Genomic DNA, 16,085 nt, shown 5'->3' on the forward strand with positions numbered 1-16,085 from the left:
CTTGATCTACAGAAGAACAGACACAAAAACAGGAACAACGTGAATCAAATGAATCCTGCTACGAATGTTTGGCCCTGAAGTGGAAACAAAGCCACTGGTGAGTGATGGGTTGAGGCCTCCTGTTAGTCGTGCCAAAAGATCATCTATCTCCCATCACTCTTCAGCCACTGGACCCAAGAGCGCAGCACTCATGTACTGCACTCCCCTGTTAGACACACTGCCAGATTTCTGCACTAAGTAACCCAGTGCTCATTTTCTTACTTATTGAGGTTTTTGGAGTCCTTTCACAGCTAAAGAAAAGAGACTAGTAAACTATGTCTGCAACATAACTGACCTTGCAGAGCTTGTGTTTACAATGAAAAAAAAAGATGCTTTGGATTTGCATCTTACAGATATGCATATGAAGAAATATGCTGCGCCAAGAAAACATTGGGGCTTAGAAAATGTAGTCTAATCTCTTATAGTCTCATTAGTGTTGACCTCGCTCATCATGAAAAAACTAACTTTTCTCTATGCTAGTGTGCTTTTGCATATTTGAAACCTCCATTACTTAAAAGTTCATAACAAAATAAAAAGCACTGTTTTGATTGCAGATAGAAGTGTCGCATCAACTACTTTACAGACATCTCTGTTACAGCAGTCTGTGGGCAAAACGCTTGTTTGACATGCAACCACCTAGGAGATTGTTACCAAGGTGATATCACCTGTTGGTTTTGGCCTCTCCATCATGATGAAACGTAGCTTTTTTGGCTTCTGTGTTTGTGGAGCTAGAAGTGACCATATTTAGACAACAGATTAGAAAGAATGTTATCAGCTAACACTAGCAAGATTTGTTAGAAAGCTGCATCACTGTACAGTAGGGGTGCATTGCACTCTTACATATCTGCTGATTAATCCTAATTATTAATGTTATTAAGATGAATGCTTAAGTAAAAGTCTAAGAAATTACTACAATTTCACTCACCCAAACTGAAATACACACCACACACAGTCAGGTGGGGCACTGGCCACCATTCAAAATTTCCTGGCCACCCTAACCGGCAAGACAGTCCTATGTTGGTAGTAATTTAATAAAATTGCAGAAAACCTGGTTCAAATCCCTGACCGGGATGACCGCTCACACTCTTGCATGTTCTAATATTTATTTGTCTTTCCTGGCCAAGTTTTGCTCTTAAAGTTGACTCCATTCTGGGAGAGTGACTCTCAAGATGCTTCTGCTCACCTCTGCTGAGAATCATTAAAGCAGTGGTTGGGACCTCCAGTCAATCAATCATTCAGCCAATTAAAGCAGATTATTCTAGATTTCCAAATCTTATTTGGTTTTTATATGTACCTATTTTCAGTGATATCAACGTTAATAGCAGGAAATAAACTATTTATATCATTATTCTCTTTCTGTCTTTTTTGTCATATTTTTCATGTAACCTAAATTTGAAAACAGCAATTCTGTTTTTGGTGTTCCACCCCTGTGAAAAGATTCTGGGGGCACTCCTGCTCTCAGCAGGTTGTATCAATAAAATGCTTCAAAAGGCACAAACATGATGGAGAGATCCAGTTCAGTCTATAGATGCCTGCATCTGGACACCTGTCAGTTAACTCGAGCGTTCAGGTAGCAAACTTCACCCCCCGCAGAGTTGTTATGCAAAAGGAAACATGAACTATAAAGCTCTTTGGCACTTTAATTTGTCAGCCTGAGGTTGCTGCTTGGTTTGGCATCAGAACAGACTGATTGTAGCCTGCAACACGACTGCACTTGTGGAAGGAGGAAGAGGACATGTAAGCAAAATATACAGCTGATTTGGCAACATTTAGCTGCAATGCTTCAGCAACACTAGTTTCAATCCAGTTTGATATTATTACAGACATTGACTAATATTTATTAAATAATACATAAAACACTGTAGCATTAAGAATATGAATCATGTGTGTATATAATAACTACCAAAGGTCCAGTCTGAGCCCAGCGAGCAGAGGTAATGCTAACTGAGCCAGCCACGGTGATGAAATAGAGAAATAGCTGAAAATACTAACATCAGTATCGAAAATAACTTCAAATCGAGCTGTAAAACTTTACATTTACAGTTTGAATTCATAGTGAGCCCGAGTAAGACAATGAGCTGCTGCACAAAGCTGGAGTGGGGCCCCTTTAGAAAGGTTTCCTACTCAGCAGTCACTGCAAATTATCCATCAGCTGTTTAAGGTGGGGTGGTTGCAATCAGAATGACCTCCTATAGGAGAAAACGTTTCACCATTGTCACAGTTTTAGTTTGGTTGATGGTTCTGAGTTTCACAGACCCGATCAAAGATGTTGACACTGAACAAACAGACCTTTAACGTCAAGGAAGTTTTATTACAACAACTCTACTAGACTGCATCCTCTGTTTGCCAGTTAGAAGACAATAAGAAAAAGGTTAAGCGTAAGAGACACACAAAGCACCATCCAACAATCTAATACGGTCTCCACCAAAGGATTTTACTGATTACATGGTTTACAGATAAGTACACACAATGAAACAGGAATATCATTTACATTTCCATATAATGTAGATAGATTCATATTAATATTAAAAGACATGTTTATATGTAGGTAAAGCTGTACGTTAAAGAAATTTGTGTGGGTGTCAGACCTTTTTATAACCTTAAATGTTCAAATGTTTTTAAAAATTTTAAAAGACATGTGAATTTGCTTATTTTATTACAATAGATTGATCAAATATAAAGATTTTTATCCAAAATTCTCACTGGACAACTGCTGTGTGGCAAAACCACCCCATTAGGCAGATTTTTGCTAATGTCACAGGCAGATTTGAGGATGTCTCTTGTTGTTTTTTTAGTTGACACGAGTCCCAAATAAACAATTCAGCTTTTATTCTATGACTAAAGCTTTTAAATATCATCAATATATCATTATTTAATATAATTATGCCTTAGGCTAAGCTTTTAGAAACTGACATGTGTACTCAGTGTTGGGAAGGTTACTTTTAAAATGTATTCCACTACAGATTACAGATTACATGCCCCAAAATGTATTTTGTAATGTATTCCGTTACGTTACTCAATGAGAGTAACGTATTCCGAATACTTTGGATTACTTAACATATTATCATGCTGTTTACAACTACGTGAATGTACTATTGCTGTGTGATTTATTACTGTTACTGAAGGTCCGCGGCTCCGAACTGTAGTAAAGGACCTCTGACTAATACGGCGGGGTCCCTGTCGGCTCGTAGCCGAAAACTAGCTTTACTTTGTTGTCTGGGTCAAGTTTGCTTGCGAGAGACAGAGAGAGGCGTTGAAAGGCTGCTCCAACGGAACTTATTGTTTCGGAGGAAAACACGAACACAGCGTACAGTCGAGTCTTAATAGCTTATTTACAACTGGGCTCGTCAGGCACTCTTCTTGACTGCAGTGGTTATTATTATATTTACATGCTTCCAGCTCCCGTTTTTGCTCGATGACAGCTCGTGCTTTCCCTTTTTCTCCCTTTTCGCGCTCACAGACACATAACGAGTATGGCAGTCCATTCTCCCTGCAACACGGACTACACTGCCCATGAGGCTACATTCTGCATTCTGCCTATTAGCTTAGCACAACAACAACAACAACAACAACAAAAAGGTGCTCTCTCACCCAGGAAACACGCAGAGAGAGAGCGTCACCCTGTAACCATGGCAACCGCAACGCTGCCGCCTGGAACAACAGAACGTAGCTGTCAAACAAAACCAAACAGTCCTGACCCGCGACAATATGAAACAGGGAAGTACTGCTGTGTAATCCATTTATTTCAACAAAGTAACTGTATTCTAAATACCACCTTTTTAAACGGTAACTTTAACGGAATACAGTTACTCATATTTTGTATTTTAAATACGTAACGGCGGTACATGTATTCCGTTACTCCCCAACACTGTGTGTACTATGGCTCTCATTGGGTACTAGACATCACTATTAATCCTTCAGAAATTATTCAGGACCACTAAAATTTAGCACTGAGATTAAAGGAGTTTCTTTGTAAAATAATTATCATTTGAGTAATATTATGTAAAAAGGTCTATATAAGGCCATTAATTACAACCTCCATTTACCCAAATGTGCATCCCTTCACATTTACTTAAAAGTATTTGAAGTACACATTTCGTTAAGTCCGCATTTTTCTCTTTGTATGTTTGCTCACTGTGCTCAAAGGAAGTTCACACTGAGCTGTAAATTCCACCCATCAATATCATGCATCGCACAGTGTTGTAAATCCTCAGTTCTTGTAATTGTGCAGAAAGTGTTTGCGGTAGATGTTTGACTCCCAGGTGCAAGACTAACACAGCCGTGTCATTTTAATTATTTCTTGATGTGGTTATGAAGTAACTCTGAGTCAGCGCCACTTTTTAATATTTGCTGTCGGAAGGCAGCGTGAGGGAGTGAACTGCGGAGGGTTGAATGTCAAAGAGCAACAAACAGGAAGCCGGCAGTATGGGAAATGACAAAGGAGGAGGAAAAAAACATACATACATAAAACTGAGGATAGCCTAAAAAGGAAAACACTTGAGAATGATCCTTATGATCTTTATAACTGAGCCAACTACAAGCACTCACGACGGCGGATTAAAATATCTGAAAAAAAGCAAGTTCTGGACTTCATGCATATTTTGTTTTTGTCATTCTACTTTTATTAGAAGATATATGAATTCCATCTGACCATGACTTTTAAAAATGTCAGCCTAATGAGTCTATTTGATGAGTAATGTGTGACAACTGAATGTAGTGCTGTTGAGGTTAAGTGGCAGATCAAACCCAGACTGTGCTTCTGATAAAATTCTGATTAAACTGAGTTTAAAGTTTGTAGAATTTGCATTTGTTAAAAAAACAAAGTGTCTTACTTTTTATTGTGTTTACACCATAAAACCAGTTCAATTAAGGGAGGGCTGGGGGGAGGGGGTGTATTTATCCTACTTTTTGTCATCTTATGACTTTTGTGTTGTTCAGGTTTAAATTTAAAAAAGGGGGTGGATGGAAGGGCAAAAATCCTGGAAGTTTACCTAGCAAGTAAACATCTCGTGAAATCTTTCCCCCAAAATTCAAACCTCGAAGTCTAACATTGGGTTCCAGTTTTGCTGTCTGTCCCATTATGACAAGACATTTCTGTCCAAGTTTGGAAAAAAGTGTTTCTCCAAGTTTCTCTAAGTTAACCAAGAATTATCAAAACCTCATGTTACATAAGGTAATTCGGAAATGGGCCTCTGGAAGTGATTTTACATTTGGACAAACAGCTAATAATTAGCTCTCTGATTGTGATCTTCAGATTCATTTGTTCTGACAGACTGGAATAAATGTGTTTAAATTGAAACCTAAAAAGCACAAAGCGACTCTATGAAGTATTTTATTAATTATTTGTATTTTGTCATCTTAAAAATAGAACAAATCACGGCCTCTGTCACTCCATGACCCCAGTCCAAGACTGAAGATAAGATAAGATAAGATAAGATAGAACTTTATTAATCCCTCGGGTGGGTTCCTCTGGGAAATTCGACTTCCAAAAAGCACAGCAACGACCGAAGTTACAGTTACAGAAGCCTGCAGCTCTGATTTCATTCATCATGTAAAGCAAACAAGAGCAATAAATATGGTACAAAAAATTTATTTAGTAACAGTTTTGTAAACATTTGAGGTAAATGAACATTTACATCATCTTGTTCTTACAAACAAATAATTCATACACAAGGCACTTCTCTTATTTAAGACAGCACTGAAAACAGGTTGCTGTTGTGAGCATTGTGAGATGGTTCCGACTCCCTGACGAGCCAGAGAAATCATGCTCTGCATGAAACATAAGAGGAGAGAGTTTGGAGGAGTCACAGGGATCACAGGCTTCGAACAAAACATCCTGTCAGGGCTTTGTATGCAGGGTTAGGGAAGGGCCAGCTACCCAGCTAACATTCTCTCAACATTGGAGCCATCTGATGTGACGTCTAACCAGAGTCCCGACAGTTCTGTGAGAACATACTGAGTAAACAAACAGAAAATTACCCCAGCTGTTATTCTCTCTCCCGCCACTGTATTGTTTTTTCTCATCATCATCTGAGCTTGAGATAAAATCTTTAATAATACATTTTCTGTGAAGAGTGACTGCGCTTTGGTTTAAGACATGTTTTTCCCTTTGAGGATCATAAAGATTGGCGTCTTGCTCTCTCCCTGTCACTCGACTGCTACCAACATGAGCCCTGCAGAAAAGTAGTTTTGTTTTCTAAATGTGCAAATCTTTACCAACTACCAAGTTGTAAATGCAGATATCAAAGAAGTCTTTGTCATTTGAATGGGAACCATGGATTTGGAAGGGCAGCTTTAATCTACGCATTTTATATATTCTCTTCTTCGAGTCTCTATTTGCGCTGAAAGAAGCTAAATAAGTAAGATACAGTATCACACATGATACTCCTGTGGGCGCTGAGAATCTCAAACCATACTGTGCCATCATTCTGTAACCCCACCACCACCACCACCACCACCCTGACAAATGGAAAGACAACATTTTTTGCACTGCTCCTACTCCAGTGTATTAACCAATACACAATAACTCATTGAAAAGTACTGTTCCTACAGACATATTAGTAATCAGCTATGATGTTATGCTCTACCAGTGCAATATCTCCAATGCAGATGGTTAACTTTTCACACAGTGCTGCTGTGTGAACTCTGCCCCGGTGTTGGACTCACAGGAAATACAGCAGATTATTGTTGATGTAAAGTTAAAAAAGCTTTTTGAAAGTGAGTGCCTGGGTTGTGGACAAAACCAAACAGCACAAAGACATAACAGGAACAGAGGACTGCGGCTAATGATGAGTTCAGTTTAAAAGTTTGGGTTTCTAAAGGTCTCTAAGAATCAAGATGAACACAACAAAATAGAAGCAGTCGAGGCTGACTGCACCCTGCGGCGTTCTGAGACGCCCAACGCCAGTCACCTTGTCTTTTTTTCTTTTTTCTTTTTTTTTTTTTTAAGTCATAGCTGTTTTGCAATCACAAACTGACTACTACAAGTATGCAATTTATGAGTAAAATTCAATTCAGTGTAAAAGAAAATGACCAAAGTTGCTCTCAATCTTTAGCTGTGGGGGATTTCTGTTTTTTAAAAAGGTGGGAGTGGGTTTGAGGGCCGAAATGTTTGCCGACAATCTTACAAAAATGGTTACAAACGTAACTCTGGAGCTCTGGGAGGCTGAGCGTTTGAATTTACAAGGTAAATCTTAATAAAGTTTTTTTTGTACCACTTAGTGGCATGCATGCATTTTTTATAGCCTTTGAAGGCATTATCTTATATTTGTGCAGTTCGCTGAGAGCATTTTTCTTTTCAGATATGTTGACTAAAGGTAACACTGACAGAGGGAGGCGTAAGGGACTCCTACTTTCCTTGTTTTTGTGCCCGGTTTACTGGCAATGCGGTGTTCAGAGAGACCCAGATGTACTCTGGACATAGCAAGAAAGACTTACCAGCATTTTTAACCCATATCCTGTCCACGCTTCACTTATTTTTCTTTAATCCCAGGACCCTTTGAAAGTTTCCAAAGTAACGTCCTATCTGATCCATGTCATTATAACTTTTGTTTTTCTTTTTTAATAGGATCATGGGTAGAACCTAGCTAGCCTACTTTGCCACGCAAATATGTCAGTGAATCGGTGAGTTGTAGGGCTACACATGCTGGCATGCACAACTACACAGAACACAATACATGTAACGTCATGTACAAATGCATTGAGGATGAATTACTCTCAACACGACAAATAAGTCAAGTCAGTAAAATTCAGGAAGCGCAGAATGGCTTCCGGGTCTCCCGACATGCCGTGCAGCACACCGTGCACGTTTGTGCTGCAAGTTTGACAATGAAAACAGATAAAAATGTGGACTGAGATTTATGATCAAGTTGCCCACATCCGGTGCCCTGTGCATTAACATCAGCTATCTCTGTTTCCTCCAGATAAAAATATTCAAAATTTCCAGTCTTCAATGACCATTTCCATTTGGAATAATTAGTCCTCACGGCTCAACAAAAAGGAAAAAAATAGAGAAACACCAGAAGATCCCCTTTCCCCAAATCAAACATGTTGGTGAGATGTGTCCATTTTCATGTAAAATTAATAGATCACAATGTCTTTCACTCCATCCATTGCTGTTACCGGAGGCTCCTGACTTTGTAGAAGTGCATGGTCACATATTGTGTGCATAAATATAGACTATTAATCAAGAAAAACCAAACCTTGCCTCAACTACTCTGCAACTCACCGATTGCACTAAATCAACGACAGCTAGTGGTTCAGTCATTTCACATTTGCCCTAAACATTCTCTTGACTTTCTTGCTTTCCTGTCTCATGGTTTGTTTTGTTTGTTTGTTTGTTTTGTTGCTTATTACATGTTCATGATTGTGTCTGGGTTTGGGGTGAGGATAGTGGCATGTTATTCAAGAGGGCTTTAAGGGACATGAAAGGGCTGAATGCATTTAGACAGCCAGATCACTCGGCCTGGCCCTGATGCTGCTGCTCTTGCTGGCCCGACTGAGCCGCCGAGGGTCTGTGCTGACCATTACCGGAGGCTCGTGCATCTCCACTGTGGTGGTGACGTGGCCTTCGTCGTGCTCACTCTTTCCTCCATCCCAGCTGCCTGCGTTGGAGGCGTCGCCAGGGCTGCTGCCGCTGGAGGCAGCGTTGGCAGTCGCGTTGGTGATGTTGGTGTTACTGGTGGTGTTGCTGGTGGGTAGGAGCAGAGCACCATTGACGCTTTGGTGCTGCTCATTGTCGCTGCTGGTGGCAGAACAAGAAGAGGAAGGTGGAGGGGAGGTGGCCTTCATCTCCCGAGTCTGCTGCTCGGTTGCCAGGTTGGCCCAGTTCTGCTGTGTGGCCAGCCTGTGGTTGTTGTTGTTGCTGATATAGTAGTGGGAAGAGGGGGAGGATTGGAGGGACTCCTCCTGCTGAAGGTCGTCCATCTTGAACTCTGCGGCCGAGGGCACGGCGGCTGGACCCATGGGCGGCAGGAACGCCCCGCTGCCCGCCGTCACATCTGTGTAGTTGGGAGGGTAGCTGGGGCTGGATGGGGCAGTTCTGGAGGCCGAGGCCAAACACTCAGGCTCTGCAATGTCGACGCGGCGCAGCGACTCACGTTCGGGGGCATACTCATTGGTCATGCCCTGTTTAACTTTCTTCCATCCAAGGTGATAGATCTCTAACAAATTCAGCAAAAGAGACACGCAAGCCACCACAAGCATAAATATAATAAAAATAGTCTTTTCAGTGGGCCTCGATATGAAGCAGTCAACGGTGTTGGGGCAGGGCCAACGTGCACACTTGTACAGGGGCCTCAGCTGGAAGCCATAGAGAAAATACTGGCCCAAAATGAATCCCACTTCAAACAGGGTCTTGAAAATAATGTTGAACACATAGGTACGCAGCAACGCGCCTCTGATACGGATTTTGCCATGTTCGTCCCTGATTGGCGGCTTCTCCTTTTTGCCGCCTCCTCCTCCTCCTCCTCCAACATCGCCACCATTTCTATACAGGAGTTCTTTCTCCTCTTGGAGCCTGTTTGCCTTGCGCATCTCCTCCTCCTTTTCTTTCCGCTTTTCCTCCATGCGGACGATGTGCAGCACGTGGCCCAGGTATATGAGGGTTGGCGTGGACACGAAGATGATCTGCAGCACCCAGAAGCGGATGTGCGAGATGGGGAAGGCCTCGTCATAGCAGACGTTCTCACATCCGGGCTGCTGGGTGTTACACGTGAAGTCGGACTGCTCGTCACCCCAGACCTCTTCGGCCGCAGCCCCCAGCACCAGGATCCTGAAGATGAAGAGGACAGTCAGCCAGACTTTGCCGATGACCGTTGAGTGCTCCTGAGCATTCTCCAACAGCCGCCCCAGAAAGCTCCAGTCGCCCATGCTTCAAGAATTAGCCTATGGAGAAAGTACAGGCTGGAGTGGGGAAAAGGAAAGGGGCGCCAAATAGCAAAAAGAGGAGAAATAAGCAGAGAGAGTGGAAGTTAAAGAGGTGCTTAGGATTTTTAGAACAGCTTAACATTTGTCAGTGCAACAGGTGTCAAGGGCTTACCCTCACATTTAAAACACTGCACATGCAATCAGAGAAGAGGATGCAAGGACGTGGAGCAAAGCTTGACATTTTGTTTTGTAAGCACTTAGCAGAAAGTGGTCCTTAAAGAAATCTGCCAGTTCAGACATCACAAATAGATAACAGATCAATAGCAGCTGCTTCTTAGCAGCTCATATACCATATAGGCCACCTCTGTCACTGAACCCTGGTTCACTCCCTTTCTCTCTCTCTTTCTCTCTCACCTGCTCGCTCCACTGCACAGCAGGCATGTGCTGAGATCAACATTATGATGTTCGAAAACAGAGATGGGGTCTAGTAGGGTGCGCACACACACACACTCAAAAACTGACATCGTCTACACACATCCTACACACCATCGTCCCTCACTCTCTCTACTGCAACTGTAATAATAAAACCACCAGAATGAAAAGAGATTAAAAAAAATAAAATTATTAAGTCTAGTATAATATCTGTGTGATATATTATGGTAAATTACAGATTATTTTTAACTCAAAAACCTTAAAAAGGGAAGAAAGCAGTGATTTATATTATTTATTCTCTGGTTAATCACAATTATTTGCTTATGTATTAGAAAATAGCTGGTATATTTCCCCAGTCCTAACCCGACACCTTTACCAAGCAGCACCACATCCTCACATCGTTAAAGCTTTTGGGTTTGGCTCTTTTGCTTGATAAAGAGTTAAGCTGCTTAAGTTTCAAACTACATTTTAATATTGAAGTATAGCGAATTCAGATGCAGAGACTAGCTTATTAAAGACAAACACGTGGCCTTTTAGACAGTGTTGTGTACACTGAACCCTAATCATGCAACATATTCAGCGTAAACGCACACACACACACACACACACACACACACACACACACACACACACACACACACACACACACACACACACACTCATTTGAGGGCAAACTTACTAAAATATTCTTGTATTAAAAGGTAATAAATCCATCGACTAGGGTTCACAATATGTATGACACCTAGAAGAGAGGAAAAAACAACATGTTAACTTTCACAAGACTTTGTAAGAAATACATTAAAATAAATCTTCTGGTGGAAAATTAAAACACTGCTGGCTGTTTCAGAAAACGGTCAGGCTCTTTAAACACTGTTTCCATTTATCTGACATCAATATAAACTTATTGGGGGAAACTGCAGCAGTTACACCCAGAGAATCAGAAAGTCGTGCTTTCCATTTGTGACCTTGTGATGACTTATTAGTGACAAACCCACAAAAACTTAAAAGAATAATAAAACCTCACTCCCCTCAGCTCCACAGCTACTTGTGGCATTTGTGTCAGATGGTGAAGAATGTAACAGACGGGTTCAAATACAAAGCCCTACCTGCCAGAGTGACAATGCAGAGTGTGCCAGAGTCCCCAGACTCCTTTTAAGCTTTGACAGCCTTTTTGTTCCCCCCTTGTTCGGTAAAACTGAAGCAACTCTTAATTACCTGATAACATGCCGTTCTTCATTTACTGTACTCCCTTTTTAGTGCAAGAAAATAGCCACGGTGGTGTTTATCCGTCATACCTTTAAAGCGGAGATGTCATACTTAAACACGAAACGCAAATCCATCTGCCATCATCGGTGCCATCACTGGAGTGCGTTGAAAAGCGGTGTGGACCTCCCGCGGCTGAAGCGACCCTCCCTCTGTGTCCCTGATCCACCCCCCACCCACACTCAACTTGTCACTTCTCTGACAGCTCGACAAACTATTTTTTTCCTCACGTTTTTTTTAATGCGGGCCTCGCAACCTCGTTCATGCACAAACTTCTCTCCGTGCCTGTTACTTTGCGCAAGGGAAACTTTTTTCTTTCTTGTTGTTAGTTTCTGGAGGAGGCTCGGAGTCGGAGAGATGAGGCTCGGTTAAACGGAGCTACCGCTCATTTCCAGCCATGACTGGGCTGTCACATTGCGTGACCATCCATGAGTGAATCCACAGAGTCATCAGCCTCTCCGGCCACACCACGCCCCTGCCAACCTCCCCAAAACCGTGCGCAAAAAGTTGCCAAAAGTTTAGAAACATTCCCAAATTATGACCCCCGGGTGCTAAAAATAGTAATAGTTACTCATTTTAGGAGGCAGGCAACATTAAATAGCCGCGAGGTCTTTAAAAGGCCGATCCTGTGGACACACTACAATCTGTCCAAGTCAAACGTTACTTAATAAAAACCTGATATGTGGTTATAAAGAGCAAAATGTGGAGGAGAAGACAGAGAGTGTAAGGCAAGACGATTCTCTCCCAGTGTGGGAAAAAAATTCCCCACTTATCCCATATTTCAGTAAAGTAAATAAAACTGCACATAAATGATAATGCACACAGGTCTGTTTTTACCGATTTATTTAAAAATTAAAAAAAAAAGTCTCATAGAGCAAAACAAGTTGAAGGATCAAAGTGCAAGTGAAATAATAATAATAAAAAAATGTCAGATTTAATCATTTCTTCTTAGAAAGCTGTTTGCTCATTAGTGTGCAGTTTGCTTTTAAAGGCAGACTAATAGAAACTGTATTAATAATAATAATAATAATAATAATAACAATAACAACATGTTGAAATAGGAATAATCAGGATTATCCCATAAAAACAAGAGGAAGTACATCGCTGTTAAAAAAAAAAAAATGTAGCATCAGAAAATGTCATTAGGCTTGTTACAGAAAGCTAGAAGTCAAAGGTCAGTGCAGAGCAGGCACACAGACTAGTTTTGGTCCCAGCTGCATCACTTATGTAACATCAGTATACAGCTCACTGTGGTTTCTTTTTAATTATGGTGGAATCGACACGTCTAACCAACACTTTGGAACAGTCTGACTGATCCCGCTTGGCTATTCCTGGATGGAAGAAGGACAAAGACATTTTCACGGCCACGGTGCCTAGCAGTGATTAGTCTGGTGGCTAAAATAAGGCACATGCTGAAAGCTGATACAGCCAGCTGGGGTCAGTACACACTGCAAGAAAAACAATGCAAGTTCAAATAACACAGGAGCAGATCTGGGGCTGAGCGACTTCTGGTGTTTCCAAAAAAGCAGGATTGGAAGTCACAAGGTGAATGAGGAGGAACCCTATCTGAATGTGAAATGGTCAAAGTAAATTAAACCTACACCCTATAAACTTGAAAAACATGAAATCCTAACACCTAAAAGAGTACACAGTATCATGACTCCTGTGTCACATCACTGGTTTCAGCCTTCTTTTACATTAGATCCAGTCTGGAATTCAGTTTCACAGAAAATAATTCACATGTGTGCAGCATGATCTGTTCAGGGGGATTCTTGAACTTGCTGGCAGTAGATGAAAAACCATCTGATACAGTACAAACATATACGTTATTCATATTTTTGAATGAAATGGTATGCACGTGTGAAATTTTTTGTCGTCTAACACATGTAAAGAAACATTTACAACCCCCCCCCCCCAAAAAAAGAACCTATGAAGTTGATCAAACAGCGAAGATCAGTGATTTCATTCTAAAACAGAAAAATCAGACTTGTTCATTAAGCGTAATCACATCAGGTACTGTGAACTTAAAATCAATCTCATCAGCTAAAAGCTAAACATACTCTGCTTCTCTTCTCAAAACTTCATTTGTTCTCCTCGGATAAATCGATCACTCAGGCTGTTGTGAAGGCGTTTGTGCTCGTTAAGGGTCCACTGTCACCACTAGATGTCAGTGTAGGCTCATTTTTCAGGCAGATTTCGCCACGTTCAAGCAAATTTCAACTGTGGACAGTAAAATGGTTGCAACCACTCAGTGTTTGACACTTGTTTTACTCTTTACGTTACTATCTGGCAATGTGTTTGTTCGGAGAACTCAGTCAGGTCTTTACAGTCAACCCCAACTATACAGATCCAAAGCTGTTTCACTATCTCGTGAGACAAATCCCAGTAACCAAGACGTAGACACAACTCGTGAGGTTGGATTTACAGTATACACCTTTCTCTTGTCTCTAACACATGGTCTTGTTGCTGGATGAATCTGTGGAAGAAGACAGCAGCATTTCATTCTTCTTGTTATCCCGTGTCACGCTGTCTGGGTAAGTGTGTTTCCTCCTGCTGGACCTTGTCATGCATCTCATGACCGCCTTTACAATGAGGTAGAAGAGCTCGGCCACATTCAGCACCATGCAGATGGCAGATGAAGCCACCATGAAGATGGTGAAGACGGTCTTTTCAGTTGGCCTGGAGATGAAACAGTCCACCTTGTTGGGGCAAGGCCACTGCTCGCACTTCACCAGCCGGGGCATCTGGAAGCCGTCGTAGACAAAGTAGAGCGCATACATAAACCCCCCCTCAAAGATGAGCCGGAAAAACAAGCTGCAGGTGTAGGTCCACCACAGAGTGCCTGTAATGGGCAGACGCCTCCTCTTTAGCGTCTGCAGCTCAGTATCTGTCATCTTTTCAGTGCCATTGGAGGCCAGCATGTTCCTCTTATCACCGCGTTTTCTGTAGGCGACGTGCATGGCCACCAGCAGGGCCGGCGTGGATACAAAGATCAGCTGCAGGCACCACAGGCGGATGTGCGACACGGGGAAGAAGTGGTCGTAGCAGACGTTTTTGCAGCCGGGCTGCTGCGTGTTGCACGTAAAGTCTGACTGCTCGTCCCCCCAGACGCTCTCCGCAGCCAGGACCAGAATCGTGATGCGGAAGATGAAAAGGACAGAAAGCCAGATCTTCCCCAGGCTGGTGGAGTGCTTGTTGACGCCACCTAGCTGGGCGTAGAGAGCCCCCCAACTCATTGCGGCCAAAAGGAGTCCGGAAGCTGAGACAACCTGTGGAATTCAGCAGAAAGTTAAAAGGCTAGAAAAGTGCTGGAGAAATACACCTGCTGGAGGCCTTGTTTTATGGCATATTTATGTTGTTAAAAAGGTGCGAGTGTGTGTGTAATTAGAAAACTATCATTATTTTTCAGATGCATATATTGTGGATGACTTGTGGGATTTTAAATAATTTTTAAAGGGCTGAAAGGTTACATTTCTGGCTACACATGACAAGGTGTATAACAGAGTTGGCATTACAGAGTCAAAAAGCGGACGGGAAAGCAAACTGTATGGATCTATGGTTTTAATGCAATTAAAGGGCATTTTAGCAGCCAAATAATGTTGCAAGCAAAATGAAAAAATATGTATTTGTAGTTTTAAAAAAATAATATTTTTTCCACAAAAATCTAAAAATACACAACCACTCGTTTCCCTGAAAATAAGAGCCTCAAACTCATTCTGACAGTATACAGAAAAGTATTGGGAAGACCAGCGTCTACCTCAGACCAACGTCTGCCAGCTTAAACCAACTGCACTCAGACTGAAGGGGCCCACAGGTTAAATAAGCAGCTGCATTCAAGGAGCTAACACTTTAAAATATCTAAATTCGACACATTATTTCTAAAATATATTTTCACTTTTTTGTGGTGGCATTAGCAGATCGAATTGAAATTAAACTCACCTGTTTTTGTGGAGTTTATCCTAAACAGATTTTTTTAAGCTTCCAACAAGCTGGGGAAACAATCAGTCCTGTTCTCTTCTGTGCGTCTCAGTAGAATCGGTTTGGGACAGACTCGACTTGTCTTGTCTATAAGTAGTGAGTGAGGCGCACACCGATTATCCATCATCCCTCCTGCAAACTGGGAGGGAGGGGCCAAGCTCGAGGTGGGGCCAACCAGCAGGGTTATTAGTCTCTAATTAAATTTTACGCAGGCATTTAATGTTAATGTGACTTCACCTAATAATAACAAAAGGGAGCCCTCCGCCGCCCACACACACATACATATAAAATATTTACAATATAAATACAATATTTCAGTTTATAGAGCCACAAACCTGCACTAGAACACCCAGAGTGTGATGTATGGTTGTCACTATTGGACCTATATCAGTGTGAAATTTAAATCTTTCACAGCCCTCCTGATGTGTTTCCTTATGATTTGGGAACTTACCCGTCACAATTATGCGAGCACATGGTGGCAGTCAGCAGAGAGCACTCAGCCCAGA

The 16,085-nt window shown here is 41.7% G+C and overlaps 2 protein-coding genes across 3 annotated transcripts; both read right to left on the reverse strand.

The window, feature by feature from the left end:
* Nucleotides 1-5,641: 5,641 nt before the first annotated feature.
* On the reverse strand, nt 5,642-11,767 carry gja3 (gap junction protein, alpha 3). Of its 2 annotated transcripts, none has more exons than XM_086265763.1 (3): nt 11,634-11,767; nt 11,018-11,080; nt 5,642-9,942 (listed from the first exon to the last, which is right to left on the reverse strand). In XM_086265763.1, exon 3 carries the CDS (start codon nt 9,907-9,909, stop codon nt 8,482-8,484), a length of 1,428 nt encoding a protein of 475 aa, XP_086121889.1. In that variant the 5' UTR covers nt 9,910-9,942; nt 11,018-11,080; nt 11,634-11,767; the 3' UTR covers nt 5,642-8,481. The 2 variants fall into 2 exon arrangements, with proteins under 2 accessions (XP_086121889.1, XP_086121890.1); XM_086265764.1 differs by having other exon boundaries at nt 11,554-11,728.
* A 662-nt stretch (nt 11,768-12,429) lies between these two features.
* Nucleotides 12,430-16,060, reverse strand: gjb8 (gap junction protein beta 8). Its single transcript, XM_086266890.1, has 2 exons — nt 15,541-16,060; nt 12,430-14,870 (listed from the first exon to the last, which is right to left on the reverse strand). Exon 2 carries the CDS (start codon nt 14,835-14,837, stop codon nt 14,049-14,051), a length of 789 nt encoding a protein of 262 aa, XP_086123016.1. The 5' UTR covers nt 14,838-14,870; nt 15,541-16,060; the 3' UTR covers nt 12,430-14,048.
* Nucleotides 16,061-16,085: the final 25 nt, after the last annotated feature.

The sequence above is a fragment of the Aulonocara sp. 'chitande type north' Nkhata Bay genome, linkage group LG16, assembly GCF_057382095.1.
Source record: "Aulonocara sp. 'chitande type north' Nkhata Bay isolate Kocher_YH1m ecotype deep benthic linkage group LG16, A_spYH_male_GT1.1, whole genome shotgun sequence".
Classification (NCBI taxonomy): domain Eukaryota; kingdom Metazoa; phylum Chordata; class Actinopteri; order Cichliformes; family Cichlidae; genus Aulonocara; species Aulonocara sp. 'chitande type north' Nkhata Bay.